This window comes from Mugil cephalus, chromosome 15 (assembly GCF_022458985.1).
Source record: "Mugil cephalus isolate CIBA_MC_2020 chromosome 15, CIBA_Mcephalus_1.1, whole genome shotgun sequence".
Classification (NCBI taxonomy): Eukaryota; Metazoa; Chordata; class Actinopteri; order Mugiliformes; family Mugilidae; genus Mugil; species Mugil cephalus.
Genome location: NC_061784.1, coordinates 9,963,680 through 9,980,401, shown reverse-complemented (window position 1 = coordinate 9,980,401; position 16,722 = coordinate 9,963,680). Strand labels below are relative to the sequence as shown.

The window sequence follows — 16,722 nt, the reverse complement described above, 5'->3', positions numbered from 1 at the left end:
TGATAATTCAACGTTCTGCTGGGAAACTTTTTTTGGACCTGGCATTCATGTCCTCCTCCAATGAGTCACAACTGTTTTAGCAAGACCTTCACAATATTGGGAAGGTGGTCATAATGTTAAGCCTATTCGGTGTATATTAGTATACAAACACGATTCTAAATTACAGGACTGAAAGGAATGCACGCGCGTGTTGCCAGATTGCCACGTAGCTCCAGCATTACTGGAGTCAGTCGCAGCACTTCTAAAGGGCAGCGTGCATCAGAGCCATCTTTCAGTCCTCGGTAATTTGAAAGGGAAAGGCACAGAGTGACTGCACATTCACAGCCCATCTGCCTTAATGAGTCTTAATGGGCTGCAGGGATCCATATTGCATTGTCGACTGAATAAACTGTTTCCCTCCAACCATATATATTTTAATCCTTTTAGTGGCCAGCAGCCAGGGAGTCGCTGGACAATGCTGAATAATTTATGTAGTCCTCCTCAGCTGAAATGGGACTGAGCCTTGCAGTGCACAAAATAAAGGTGAGACTTAAATTGACAGGGTGCACATATTAAGTAAAAGACCATAGAGGCTAGACATTTATGGGCTGCTACTCTCCACACAACTCTAAGTTATGTCACCATCTCTATTGGAGGATTTATTGGTATGCACTATAGATAGTTTTATAGCCTTGCTGCATTCAGTGCTGCAATGGGAGCAGGGTTCATATTAAAACAGTGTCAGCGCATATGACAATAGTTGTTGATAATACATCTCAGGCTTCAACATTTCTTATTTCTTCTTCCACGTCGGCAAGAGACTATTTGCTCATGTTACTTGTCATTTCAGAGTGAAAGGTGGGGCATCTTTCTGAATCATCAGCCGCCGTGGCAAAATTGCTCATGTTTCTGACACCATGCGAGTGTGAACATTTTAAAATGCCACACCACGGAGATAAAAAAAAAAAAAACAACAAAACAAAACGAAACCAAAAAATAAAAATAAAAAAATTGCGAGGCAGCTACATCTCAGATTTGAGACGTTCGGTTGCTCCGGGAGAAGGCTGCTCAGTTTAGTGCCGAACTTACAAACGCAAACACTATCCTCTGAGGGAGCAGTCCATTATCGCCGGTGACAAACATGAAAAGTAAACGGTGACCAGCTAGTCTGGAAAATGTCACTCCGCCAGAAAAACATTTAAGATTCTGACTGCCAGCCAGAATTTCCTTCGCCGCTCAAACGTGTTCCCACATACTCTCTCTTTTCATTAGTGAAACTCAGAGAAATGTCAAGTAAGATAACCCATTATCTTCCTTGTTGACTACAGCACATGCACACACACACACACAAACACACACAGAGAGAAAGTGGCAGAACACCAGGCTTCCTGGCTATGCCATTATATTACTTTTCTCGTGCGATTCCATTGTTTTGTTTACACTGTTGGTGCTGTTGTTCACCAGGCCAGAGTTGGTAGCAAGAAGTCACTTCCTTTCTTTGGGCTTCAATTTCAAGCCTCATGACTGATGTACGCTTCATGCTTCTGCGTCAATTTGACGCAGTCAGCGGCGTGTTTCCACTCCAGTATTTCCGTCTGCTTCTCCATCTCCGCAATTTTCTTATCGATCGTTTTGGATCAATACAGATGGAACACATCGAGGGGAGGTTATCTGCGGAAGTTCTGAGATACAAACATTTGTGTGACCTGTCTTCTGTGAAATTTCAGCGAAATTTCAGTGAAAGTTTCAGTCACTAGCTGGGTTTACTTGGAGTCAAATATTCCGATTACAGTCGGTTTAAAAGTCCAAACCGAATTAAAATGCTCCATATAAACACCTCAGTCGGAGTAAACAGGCCCAAACCGAATGAAACTTCATTAGGTTTCACAGAGATAGGATGTTCCTTTTCCCAAACCAATCGAAAGTCATGCAAACGGTGAATCTGAAAAGTAGTCGGGCTCTGTTCTGTCTGAGCACGTTCTGTCTTGACGTAAATGCGCAGTGATGTTCGAGTGGCGTTTCCTGAGCTGGTCTACGGCTCTGATTGTTTTTAATAAGAACTCTGAAAGACTTTACGGCTTAGACGGCAGAAAGTAATAAAAATAATGAACCGTTTAAAAAGGTCCATCAAAAAATAATTGAAGCCAAGTTGGGCTGAAGCATGGAACAATTTCGGAAAGACTGGCTACTACAAGGCTAACACAAAAGGCAACGCAACAGTGGATTGACCTCACAAACTTCCTGAATGAAGCTGTAGCTTTAATAATGAAAGTGTAAAAACAACAGCAACTTATATGCAGATTAGACGAGAGATCAGTCACGGGATGCTTCCATCGATCTGTGCATGTCATGTAAAGCAGGAAGTAGAAACAAAAATTACACACTGCCGTTGGCTACGTGCGTAGGTTACGCCATCCATGTCCCGCAGAGGCCTAAACCACGCTTAACCATTTTTTATTTAACTTACTTATGTAAGTGGCATGTTATTTAGCGCTAATCCCCATGTTTTGTACAGATCAAAAGTGGATTTTCGTACTGCAAATGGCACCATCTGGTTATTGTTAAAGCTGTTCTTTGAAATAAACGTGCACTTTAAACAAAGGGTTGGTGATATTAAAAGTAAATACTGGTACTGGTGGCGGGCGGTGGGAACCAGAATGCACAGGCCCTAGATAATGGGTAGGAAGAGAGAAGCAGCTGGGCTGTAAGCATTCATGTCATGTTGGAGGCTGAACATCTGATTCTATAGAGAAGCAGCGCATGACTCATACAGCCGCTGAATGCTCAGTGGGACGAGCGGAGCTGACACAATTAGAACACAGAGCGCACCAACAAGCGCACGCACACAGCCGCACAAAGCTTCTTGGCCCTCCTTCAGGATGTGAGATGCCGGCAACGCGACCGAAACCAGCTGTCTGTGGCCTCCAGTTACATGACTGGAGTTCAGGCCACAGTTTGTGTAGCTTCATCCCCTCGTAGCCAGCAAGTTGAAATGAAACCTGGCCCTAGTCAATAAATGAAGCCCTGGCATCGTTTCTCATGAATCCTCTTTCGGCTGCTGTGCGTTAACACAAGCGCTACAGATTTACACTCTGCTGGAGGTAATGTGGGTGAATATTCATTTGAAGTAAGTGTTGAAGCTGTGTTTGCTGTGCAGGAGTTGTTGAAATCGGGCCGAGTGTGTGTGACCAGTGCTGCTGTAGCTTTAGCCTTGTGACATACTCATACATGAGAAGCAAGAAATTCATTGAGAACAAGAAAAGTTTATTCTGGCCAGGCAATTTATACCTTAGGAGAAGTGCCAACTCAGGGGGAGGTCCTCAAAGGGCACTCCCACTGCAGCATACCACTTTATTAGGTACACCTGTTCAGTAGCTAATCAGCCAATCACATGGCTGCAATGCAATTCAATGCATTTAGGAGAGGTGATCAAGGCAATTTGATGAAGTTCAAACCGAGCATCAGAATGGAGAAGAATGTGTGGACGAAAATGCCTTGTTGATGTGAGAGGTCAGAGGAGACTGGTTGGAGATGATACAAAGGCAACAGTAACTGGCTCATTACAACTAAGGAATGCAGAATACCATCTCTGAACGCACAACATGTTCAACCTTGAAGAAGATGGGCTACAGCAGCAGAAGGCTGTTGTAGGTCTGACGAGTCTTGATTTCAGCTGTGACATTCAGATGGCAGGGTCAGAATATGGCGTAAACCACATGAATGCATGGATCCATCCTGCCTTGTATCAATGTTTCAGACTGGTGTTGCTGGTGTTATGGCGTGGGGGATATTTTCTTGGCACACTTAGTACAAACTGAGCATGGTTTAAATGCCACAGCCTACCTGAGTATTGTTGCTGACCATGTCCATCCCTTTATGACCACAGTGTACCATCTTCTGACGGCTACTTCCAGCAGGATAATGCACCATGTCACAAAGCTCATATCATCTCAAACTGGTTTCTTGAACATGACAATGAGTTCACTGTACTCCAATGGCCTCCACGGTCACCAGATCTCAATCTAATAGAGCCCCTCTGGGATGTGGTGGAATGACAGATTACAAATGTGCAGCAACTGTGTGATGCTATCATGTCAATATGGACCAAAACCTCTGAGGAATGAAGGCAAAAGGGGGTCTAACCTTTTGCAAGCACGGTGTACCTAATAAAGTGGCCGGCACATGCACGTATTGTGGGAGAGAGGCACTTTTCTTCTTATTTTCGGAGGTTAGCCAGTCATTATGACAAATGTGTCCATCGCCCACGCGCCCACTTCCGGGTGATATTAGCAGCCATGCTGCTAATATTAGCAACTCACAGAGTGGCCACTAGAATTTCCGCTTCTCTGCATTGATCACACCCACTTCCAATTTATGACCAATCACAGAATATTTGCTGGTGGACGTGTTGGCAACAAGTTGCGTGAACTTGCAAATCGCTTCCCTCTGAGCATGTAGCAGCCTTTGCATGACATGTGTTCCTAACTAACCTTTCACAGTGGGAAAAGACAATGAAGAGCATTATATGAAAACTGTCTAAATAAATTAGTTTGTAAAGTTATACTTATGTATTCTGATGTTAATTATGTTCGTATGTGATTGTACGTGAATGTGAGTAGCTGTAAGCTTCATCAGTGTTTCTGCAACACAAAATAATGCAGGTCACATTGAGAGGTGCTTTCTGAATGAATAGGTGCCTTTGTGAAAATAATCAGGACAAAACCATATATGTTAGTAATTTAAACTGGATTTTAGATAGAACAGTCAGGAATGCACATTTATCCAAATATCGATCGTCCATTGTGGTGTTGCTGCAGTATTTGAGCCTCAAAACAATAACCACAGAAATACGATAAAGTAATTTATGGCTTACCCCTTGGTGAATGATGTTTCCATATGATGTTGGCCTCAGGTCGACCGACCGCCAGGCACATGAGATTGACATTGCTGCCCTCGTTCACCGTGACGCTCTTCGATATGTTGGTGATCCTGGCAGGTACTGAGGGGAGAAAACAAAATCGTGATTGATGCCTCTCGTCCCGTTCCCGACACGCGGGCAAAGAGCTCGCTAGTCCACGTGAGCGTGATGAGGTTAAAAATAGCCGCGGGGGTTCGGGACTCAATTAGCATGAAATTAGCTGACAAATCTGACAATTCTCTGGCTCGCCGTGGTGTTACACATGATTGATTTTCTTCATCGTGCCACACTGCTCATTAGACAAGCATCAGGCTGATTTAAAGGAAGACAAGATTTCATCTCTCCGCCCAGGCCAACTTGATTTGTGCATGCGAGGCATAGTTTGTGTGCGTTGGGCCTGATTAAGTGTGGTCGGTGGGGTCAGCAGTAATCTTCTTTTGCTTTAATGCAGCTCCCTCATGGTGGGTTGGACATGGACTAAAGTCACATGTTGTGCTTTTAACACCTGGGGCTGAGAAACAGTAGGTGTGTTACAGTACAAACAACCAGCAATAGGAATTACAGCGGAATTTAATATTGAAATTCGTATAGACTTTTACGTCATTTGTGACATATGGTTTTATACTGGTCTCTACTGATTAATGCACAAAATCACTAAACACAGCCGCCATCTGTCTTTCACCTGAACCAAGAGCCGTTTGTTTCTATACAAAAACCATAAGACGTTGAACAGTGCTGTAGGGGTGTGATTGTGTGCCCAATTAAACATGTCACATACCATACATTTATATATTTAATTTAGACCTGAGCATTGTTTTGATTTTTTGTTTTTCTATTTTCTATTCTAATTATTTCTATGATAAAACCTGGACATTAGAATTATTAGAGATAACACAGCATGCCGCATGTCCGCTAGTACTGTCCTGACCTTTGGAAAAAAGTGTGCACGTCAACAGAGGTTAATTTGTCCGTCTTGGATAATAAAGAAAAAAAAATATTAGGATTATTACAATTATGACTCATCGCTTGGATTTGATGTCTCAGTAACTCGGAGGACTAATAAGCAATTGTCCACTCGCTGTCAGCTGAGCACGTAACTCACTAATTATGAGTTACGCAACAAACTATTTCTGTAGCTCCTAATTAGATTTAACTCACAGTGATTAAGACTCTCACCGGTTAACCAGTGCACGCCGGACAAATTTAAGGAATAAATGTCATCCGCAGGTATGCGACGGACAATCATTTCAGTGTAAAGAAAAGGAGCTCGATAAATAACGTGGTCATAATGTGCGGTCTGGGCTGGGTGATGGGCTACCCCGCATCCAATTGACCTTTGCGTCTGCAGATTCAATTAACATGTGCACTAAAGGCTGCCCGACACTGTGCAGCCCGGTCCTCTAAATATACGCATAGATGGATAGGTACAGTAGAGATGGATGTATACACACACACAGGCCGTAATTCACACATTAGACTGAACAGACGCAGCTGTGAAGAGCAAAGTGGGAGAGTTGTTCCCTCCAAACTGTCCCTCGACACTATCTGCCTGGGGTTTGTAGGCGTCGGTAATTGTGCCTGTGCTAGTGACGCAACTTTAATTTTCACATGTTCCAGTAAGATTATTCCAGCGTTGCCTGTACAGAAGCCGCCCCCCTCCCTCCTCTAAACTACCAGCAGAGTGTGGTTCTCCATGTGGACCTCCACGACATCCTTCTACGGCAGTAGCAGCCTAGATTCTGCTCTCATTACTCTGGTTTTGGCGCTGTTGCGTGCCTCCAAACCGTCTCTTGAGGAGGAAAAGACGGTTTGGAATTCAAATCGAGCGGCCAGATAAGATGCATCTGCAGAAACACAATCTGATTAGCATTTCAAACCACTTCCCACTGTGGTTTTGCATCCAATATGTAAAAAAAAACAAAAAACAAAACACACACACACACACATTTGTAGTATTTTGCTGTCGTTCTATTCTTGTCGTTGCACACATTTTTGCCACTTGAACATGAACTTATCCTAGTGGGGAAGAGCTGTTATGAAAGTAACCCTCAGAAAAAAAAGAAGAAAAACAACACAATGAAGTTGTGATCAAGAAAAAAAAAACTAGGTGCTATTTTTAAAAAGAAAGAAAAGTGTAATGACTTCTGTATAATTTTTCTTGAAATTAAAGTTAGTCGAGGTATCTCGTGCTTGGCTCATTAACCCTCTGTAGTGTTCCTAGTCGTCTTGTCCCCGTGTGACATAATTACTATTATTTAGCGATGCAGTATATCTTGGAGAGTCTCTGAATTATTATGCTAGACTCTGCAAAATAATGTAATCTTGTAATAAAAAAAATACATACTGCATAACGTACATAGAAGCATATGTAACACACCGTATGTCCTATAGTGGCACCATCTAGTTTGGAAACTGATTTTTATGATTTCTGATAGAAAGACCCAGGAGAGAGTTGAACGCACAGCGGAGAGGATCACAGGCGTTCCCCTCCTCCACAGTATCCGCAGGTCAAGATGCATCAGGAAAGCTTCCTGCATCTTAGGCGGCTTCTCCCGCCCCTTCCACTGCCTCTTCTCCCTTTTGCCGTCTTGCAAACGGTTGCGGAGCATCCGGGTGAGAACACTCAGCCTCAACAGCTTCCTCCTCCAGGCCCTCCAGGAACTCCCCCCTCCCCCCTGCTCTCCAGGCTCCAAAGACTCACTAACCCCACATCTACATGCACAACGCACTCCTTTACACGAGCCGATTTCAGCCCAGATGAACAAATGCATGTACAATATTTTGGACTAAATGCATTTGTGGTAATTTGAACCCTTTGGCACGGTCACCAGTACCTATTCTAGTAAAAAATTATGCTCATCCTGCATATATGACAATAATGATGTGTACTCTAGTTAAATTCTTATACCTACAATTAGCCTTTACAGTATTATTAACAGTATTCAGTGAGCATTCAGCCCTTCATTTTTCAGGTAGCACTTGCAATCATCCTGTGTAGTTGTAAACATTAATGCAAGTTCACATTAACTGCATAGTTAGAACTACACATGTAGATCTGCGCATGTTGTTTTGTATTTTGTATAGTGTTTGTGTGTGCTGTAAAGTAGTAGATTCGTGCAGCAGTAGTTGTCGTTATAGTAGTTATTGTGTGCGCGTGTTTGTTTGTGGTAACACTTGCCACTGTATTAGGGACACCTGAACCTTGAAAAAGATGGGCTACAGCAGCAGCAGAACACCACGGCGGGTCCCTTTATGACCACAGTTAATGCAACTGGTTTTATTGAACATGACAATGAGTTCACTGTACTCCAGTGGCCTCCACTGTCACCAGATCTCAATTCAACAGAGAGATTGGCGTCATAGATGTGCAGCAGACAAATCTGCAGCAACTCTGCGATGCTATCATGTCCATCTGGACCAAAACCTTTGGGGACTGTTTACAACACCTTGTTGAAAGTATGCCATGGAGAATTAAGGCAGTTCTGAAGGCAAAGGGGCGTCCAACCTTTTACTAGCAAGGTGTACCTAATAAAATAGCAGGTGAGTGTATGTAGCACCGTAGGACGAGGAGAAACAGTATTTCACGCTGTTTTATTAACGTACCGTGGAAGTGACAACAAACAATCTCGACTCGAATCTTAAGGCAAAACATATCAGTGTGTCAGTGTTATTGACAAAGCCCCGTCAGCGTCTGTCAGCTTCTAATTTGGCTGTAGAATTTGTTGCTGAAAACTGCACCACCTAGACCAAAGGGATCTTAATTTGTGCTTTCTGGTTCGAAGTAGTAGCTCCTAGAGTGAACAAATGAACAAAATCAAATATATATATAATTTTTTTTTTTTTGAGGAAATTACTGTATACTTTTACAGACATATGCAATGTAAGCAGTCCATGAGCAGGTCAAGATTACCATGAAATAGTACATAGCACCTTGTAGTATGTGCACTTTCTGCTTTCTGCACATTCCTTCCATGAACCAGGCCCCTCTGGATATCTGTGAATAAGTCCATTAAAATCTGAATAGCGGCAAAAAGCAGTGAAGAGGCCTCCCTGCAATCGTCTTCTATCGGGGCAATTAGACCAACGCCATGAAACTAATGTGATAATAAGTCATTGAAAGCAAAACAAATGCAACATGTGGCACCTCGAGGAGCCTCCAAACAGGGAGGGGTGAAGCGCGGCGGTTGGAGGCGACGCTTTTCTCAGCCGCGCTTGACCCCAAGCAGAGCGCAGCGAACAAACATCTGTGCGTGGAGCAGGTGACAGGTCCTGGAGCTTGTTAATGCCTGTGGCCGGATGATTAAAAACAAAGCTCCCTTGCCACCGGGGCTGCCGGCGGATGTGAGCAGGGGCCTGGGGACACGTCACTCTTCATGTCGGCAGGACCAAAGTGTCACACCCGGTAATTAATTAGAAAATAGAATCAAGAGGCAGCCTGAAGAGGAAAATGATGGTTTCTTTTGGGAGTTTATTTAACATCTGTGCACAGCTGATGCAGCCGTATTTTCCTCCTTTGCGATATTTTATTTTTTTCCCCTATTGTTAACCATCACTCTGCTGGTGTTTCAGACACAGAGAAAAAGGAGCAAAATAGCAACAATGCGTCGCTATCTGCAGGGCAGATAACATGACGTTATAGGAAGCATTGTCAGGGTAACTTACATTGTTGTGTGTGAGAATATAAATCATACATTAATGGCAATCCCCCAAGCAGACAATGCAATAGGGAAATGTGTGCTGGGGATATTTTAGTTCCAAGCGCTCCTCCTGAGAAAAGATTTCAAGAAACTGGGTTTGAAGGGTCAAGACAATTCAAAACAAAAAGTTCTCAAAAGTAGGCTGAGCAACAACATCCTTCTTATCTCAGGGGATCGACGCTTCATGCCCACAGCTACCTGGGAAAGATCCAGAAGAACTTGACTTTAGCAAATGTGACAATAACACATTTAACCACTTTATGTGCCGCTGAGGAATATATAACCGTGCACTAATGCATTCTTTATGTATACGCTGATAAACAGTGGATGGTGTGTCTTGCATTTGGAAACTGAATGTATAGGGGAAATTAGGTTAAAAGCCACCATCGGAAAAAGTGCAAAAAGAGAAAAGGGGACTTGGACCTGGCACTGAGGGAAAAAAAAAAAAAAAAAAAAGTTTAATGCTTTTTGTTACCAAAAACTTAATGCAAGACTTTAGTACCACAAGGTTTACAAAGCACAATTCAAGCCAAAATTTTCATTAACTTAAAAAAAAAAAAAGAACTGAAATTGAAAGCTTATATTTTGATCTTGAAAAATACAACATATAACTTTTCTCATTTTTCAATTTCATATTAATAAAAAATACAATGCAAAAGTGGAAACCTCAAAGCTGTAAAATGTATACAAAAATATAAATGAAAGTGAAAAGTGGCAATTTATTCAAAAGAATTCCAGACCAGAATCAAAATCTATGAACTGAAATGCACTTTCCCTACACTTGCTTTTAGTTTGAGCACATCGTTGCATTTTTCAAAGTTCAAGATCAAATTTTGAGCTTTTAATTTTAAATATTTTTTTTCAAGCAAAACTAAACTTGGGGCTCCATAAAGGCTGTCTTCGTTTTAACATGCGAGTGTTTGTGATTTCATCCATCTGTTCATTGCCTTATTGTCTATATGTGATCTATTCTATTTACCCCAAAATATTCATATAAATGATGTTGAGACATTTCCCTCTGAATGAAATGCTCTGCTCTTACATATTGTTGTTAATACCTTGGTATTAAAATCACAGGCAGCAAATATCATCGACCATCTTGTGACAACACAGTGTTCTGCTGGGAAACTTTTGGATGTGTGTGCGTTTGAGACGGAAACTACAAATGTATTACAGCTATTTAAAAAAAGGTAGAACCTTATTTTTACAGATATACACCCAAAACTGCTGTGTGGTGGAGAATGTGACAAGGAAAAGGATGTGCGGGCTACCTTGCACAGCTGTCTGCCACAGCAGCCAAAGCCCAGATAAGCAACGGATAATGGACAGAAATGAGCCTCGTTCATTACCCGTCTTGGATGTGGGTGGCATATCTCCTCATGCCAAACCTAAGCTGATTTATTTTATCTTGTGTATAATCGTCAAAACGGAATCCATTTATTTTTTCCATCACATGTCATTTACTACATGTGATAGATGGTTTGCGCTGTTCTGTATTATATCATCTGCTACTTTGTGGCACATCTTATATTTGTTTGTATATAGAGCCTCTGTACTCAGAGACAAGTAAAGACAATGTTAAGAAAATAGAAGAAGAAAATAAGATCTGAACAGGATTTTAGTTTTCTCCTGAACCTTTGACACCTCCCAACATCAAAGCCTCTGCTCCTTCGCCAGCACTCTGCTACTACCAAATCTATAATTGATGATAATTCCTCTGTCATAGCAAATTATTATGCGACTAGAAACATAAAAGGAATCCCCGTCAGTAGGTCCTCCAATCTGCCATCCCATCTCGGAACAACACATACCTCTGACAGATATCTCGGTTACATTCAGCGTTCTTGTCAGCAGTTATTGTTAATTCAGAGGCACACCCAACTCAGAGAGAAGGAACAATAATAAAATAAAAAAATAAAAAAAAAGAAAGATCCAAACTTCCCAGTCTAAGGAGAGCACTTGGGAGGCTGCTCATGCTCAGCTGAGGTGGAAATAAACTAGGTTAGCTTCCCCACTGGCTGTTAGACGGCACAAGCATTGACACCTGCTTTCAAACTGCCAGGCATTCTCGGTTCAAAGGCAGCTTTTCATATGGGACCCGCTGCATCTTGTGTTCCAAGATCCAGTCCAAAGCAATGACAACGCCTCTGAAGTGAAACCAAATGGCCCAATACGGTGCGAGGCGTAAATATATTACCTTGTAATCAGCATATGAAAAGCACCACACACATGCTGGCTGAGATAGCTAGGTGGTTAATTCCTTGTATCTACACGTACCGACTTTCGGCCATGTGTTCATTCCGCTGATGAGCTAATAGGTCATTAGTAGCGGGGTTGGCCTTTTGTACCCTTTTCACTATCTCCTGGCTTTCGCATTATCAGCCGTGCAAGTATATATTTTATTTATATTTATTTATTAATTAACCACAAAAGGCCACATAGGGCTTTCAGCTCACATGCAGTAATCACTTGTCTGAAAGCATTTAATAATGCTTCAGTAATCAGTTTGTCCATTGATGTCGTTTGCTGAAAATACCTAACAGAGGTGGAAGATGATCATAAAATCTACAATTTGGTATAAATTTCAATCAGCCAAAAACTCTTTCCTTTTGAATTCGTGAACATGAAACTATTTCCACTTCCACACTCCACTGTCCATCTAGGACAGATTGCCACATAACAAATGCACATACGCGTGTAACCATATGCTTGTGTTAATTGCTGGCATTGTATTAAAACAGATAAAATTATGCCTTTGCTTGACATGGCTAAACACATGGAGAGCTAGGCAAGGCTTGGCCTTCTCTTCCAGTTACCATCTGCATGTGTATCAAAGCTGCAAAATCATTTGTTATAGCGTCACTGCCAGGATTGCTCCTGACGTTGAGACAGGAAGGTTTACCGCAACTGTAGTTGGTTTCACCTCTTCGCAGAACAGGTTTTCCTCTTCAGTCCTCACACATGCACATGCTGCCTTTTGTCTGTCTGAGGGCTCTGGGTCCAGCAAAAATGTGCAGCTATCAAACCAAAATAACTTGCTACTGTCCTCGTAACGGTCCTGGAATAATCCATCACATTTTGCTGCTGAGCTTCCAGAAAATCACATATCAACAAACTGTCGTGAGCATGTGAATATGCAAAGTGATAAATCCCTAATGCAGTGGTTAATGGCAACAGTATTCCGTGTCTCCCTCATGGGGGGATGTCTGTGCTGTCCTCAAGCTCCGGTCCTCTACGGAGTTGAGGATTCTGCAGAGTCTCTTTGCTATTCCTAGAACAACGCTTTTCTGGACTGAGCTGAGGCTACAGTTGTTGTTCCTGGGATCTGTTGGAGCCACTCCACCTTCCACATCTGTTCCAGCTGCTCTTTCAAGCCTTGGTACTTCTCAACAGCCTTTTTGTGTTCCTTCTTTCTGATGTTGGCGTCAGTTGGTTTTGCCTTCTGCTCGTTGTCCACCACCATGGCTTCTATCTCTTCCTTTGGCCTTGTTTGTCAGTCTGGAAGCTGAAGGCCTTGTTGTTCTCCACCACCTTCTGCGGTCTGGGACTTGGGTATTTCTATTCCATACTGAGTACAGATGTTCCTGTACACTATCCCGGGCCACTTGGTTATGCCTCTCCATGTACGCTAGCATCTTACACCCTGCTGCTATGCGCTTGACTGTCTCAGGGGCATCTTTGCACAGTTGTACCATGAGTCAGATCTACTCTGGTAGATCTTGGCCTCTATGGCTCTTAGGGTCTGTTCTTATGTTGCCATGATTAGCGCCTCTGTGTCTGTCAGTCCAGAATTTTCCACCCACTGGTAGTTTTTTTTTCGATATCGGCCACTTTTTCTTCTGTTCTTCTTCCTCTGCACTCTCAGCAGGTTTCTGCTGTCTGAGCAGTTCATGCTTTGGGGCCATTTCCTTGATGTACTCTTGGATTTTCAATGTTTCATCCTGGTCCGTGGCCTTGATGCTCATGAGTCCTCGGCCTCCCTCACTCCCTCCCTCCCTCTAGTGTACAGTCTCAGGGTGTTGGACTCGGGGTCCGTGCATGGTGAGGAGCTTTCTTGTCTTGATATCTGCTGATGTCAGCTTCTACTGTATTGACTTTATACTGTATATATATTTATATGTATATTTTATTATTAATGCATATTTTAGCTCATACAAAGCTCGTACAAAGCTTTGTTGTCAGGATTACTGCTCACAGTCATTTAATTTCTATTGCTTTAGTTGTCTGTGTCTTTGTGATCAGCAAAGCAAAAAACACAAATAAAATAATAAGTGTACAGTGACAGGCAGCGCTGCTGTTTCGATACTGATCTGTCATTTTACATGAATATCAAAGCGACAGTAATAGAACATAAAGACAGGGCTAAATCAAGAAAAATCACAACACATCAAAATGCATTTAGCAGTATGACCAAGAGCGGATTTAGCACCTCTGGGCAGTGAGTACTGTGAAAGCACTAGTCAACAAATTGAAGCTGTATGGAGAGTGGACTAAGTCTGAGTCTCAGATAGTTGGATAAGGTCATTTAGATCAGTCCTCCGTTCTGGCGTCCTCTGAAATTCTGATATGCTAATCATCTAAAGTGCTCAAAGTAAATTGTCTGTGTGATTAGCGAAGGCACACTCAACAAGCAATTTATTAGGAACAACTGAACACCTGCTTATTCATGCAGTTATCAGTAATCAGCCAGCCATGTGGCAGCAGTGCAACAGATAAACCCCCTCCTTAGTCTCAAGGTTAGAGTAGAGAAATACCCACTGAGGATGTGTTTCAAAATAAAAGTATATATATAGATAAATACATTATTTACATTTTGGCTTAATCCTATTGGCCTATTATAGTTTTATGTTGTCACTGGTGCATATATGTCCCTAACTTAGCCTCAACATAAAATGTGTTGGTAACAAGCTAATTGAGTAGGACTTTTGGGGATTTGGTGAACCTCAGCATAATCGTACAGCCCGATTTAATCTCAAGTGGGCCGGACCAGTAACATAACATCACAATAAGATTTTTTCCCATTTGTTTTAGTATAAAGAAGAACAGGTAAATTTTTACGTAATAAACTATCCTTATCCTTGTGAAATAAAATAAATTAAATATCTTAAGAAAAATATGTGAGATTTGGGTACATTTCTGTCTGCTGTTTAGTCCTGGATCTCAGTGTTGTGCTGGGATGGCAAGCATTTTCATTAAAAAAACAAACAAACAAACAAAAAAATGCAATCTTCTATGTAATTTTCCCAAATTCATGCTGTGGGCTGGATTAGAACCTCTGGTGGGCAGTTTTTGACCTGCGGGCCATAAGTTTGACACCTGTGTTCTACCCATTTACAACAAGTAGTTAAGAGTGAGAAAGCCACTACTGTTTAAATTAAACTCAGCTTGTCTTCCAGAGTCCTCTGCGCTTGAACAGTCGTGCTAAATTCTCTGTACCATCGTCTCCTATCTGAACCAGAAGCCGTGGCTTAACTTTGTCATTCAGCTAAGACTGTTACCGCTTTTAAAACTGAAGATGTAGAGTGCTGCAAGGAAGACTTCCACTTGATAAATGGCTACAACATTACAACGGCAGGGTCTCGAACCGCATTAGAAAAGCAGGGTCTCTAGGCTTACGTACTGTGGCCAAGTGGTTTTTATCTACAGCACTTTTCTTCTCGGACAACCTGAAGAACTTCAATGCCTCCTCTGAGTGTGACTTGAGACCACCAACCAAAGCACAAGACCTCATGGTGCACTCAAGGAGGCACCACATCAAGTGATGGGGTTTGACACAAGGTTTTTAAACGTGCCCAAGCACACAAGTCCGTATTTTATTCCATTACACGTCCTTAAAACCTGCTGGAGTTATATTGCATGCTTTTATGGGAATTTCTACCCTGTCATTGTCACGCTGTGTCTGAGGGCTACTTCCCGGAGGATAATGCACCATGTCACAAGCATGAGCGGTTTAAAACTGGTTTCGCGAAGCTGACAGTCTGTCCAGCGGGCTTCGCTGGCCTCCACCAGAACACCTTTGTCTCATGAAGAAATGAAGTAACATGAAGACATGTTTCTGAAACACATTATTATGTTAGTATCCTCTGGCACCGGCCTTTTAATCATCCCCAAAGATCAAAAACCCATGGGGAGGCTGAGTCCAGCCCTCATCTGTGGAACAGGCTGCTAAAGAACATCAGGTCTGTGAAGACTGTTGATATTTTTAAAAGGAGGCTCCAGACTTATCTTTTTGATCTGTCTCTTGGTTAATTTATTTTACGCCTTGTTCTCTTATTTTATTATTCTTAATCTCTAAAGCTTTTAACAATTATTATTTATTTTAGGTTTTTGTGCATTTAATCATTATTAAATCTTATCTTAAATCCCTTTTACACTTCCTAAATCGTTTTTATATGTTTGTTTTTTTTTTTCATTATCTACTGCCCGTTTTATTCTTTCTTTCTTACTGTCGTCTTTCTTACGTCGTCTGGGAGATCCCTCGGGCCTGGGGGGCGAAAGGGTTCTGCATCTTGTGTGGAGCTTATGTTAATAATTTTGTGAAGCACTTTGTGTTGCATTCCTATTGTATGAAAAGTGCACATAAATGAAGTGCCATTTGATTTGATTAGTATGTGGTCCCTCATAGCTATTTGTGAATATATAGGTGTATAGCAGACACACTTGACATTTCTGAAGAAATAACAGGGTCTTCATTTTATTCCATAAACTGTTTGTGGTGCTATTAAACATAAGGTGTGAGCATGGCAGACATGACTTTATCAACAAGAAGCTGGTTTAACCTCCTGAGACCCTGCGTCCTCAAATGGGGACATTAGGTTTTAGGTTTGTGGCAGCTTACTCTGCCCCATTTAAACTCTTATCCTTATAACTAGATACTGGTAACATGATAGCGGGCATTTCAGCGCATTCATTCCGCAGCTGAACACGTGTCAAAAGTGGACAAGGTTCAAAACCTCATAAAATTTTACAGTTGAAACTTGTTTATTCATGCTTCTTAACTTTTCTAATTTAATTCTATCAACAGTAACAAACTACAACTTCACTAATTAGCAAGTACTTGATTACGGGACTTCATTATTTGCAATTCTGCTTTTCCACGGCAATGTTCAGATATGAAAATGAACAGTT

General features: G+C 41.9%; 1 protein-coding gene across 2 annotated transcripts in view; it reads right to left on the bottom strand.

Annotated features, from left to right (window-relative positions):
• The window catches only part of opcml (opioid binding protein/cell adhesion molecule-like), a 274,929-nt gene that overhangs the window by 49,439 nt on the left and 208,768 nt on the right, over positions 1-16,722 (bottom strand). For both annotated transcript variants that reach the window (XM_047607060.1, XM_047607059.1), the window contains one exon: positions 4,853-4,978. In XM_047607060.1, coding sequence (XP_047463016.1) covers positions 4,853-4,978 — 126 coding nt within the window. The remainder of the gene's footprint in view (positions 1-4,852; positions 4,979-16,722) is intronic.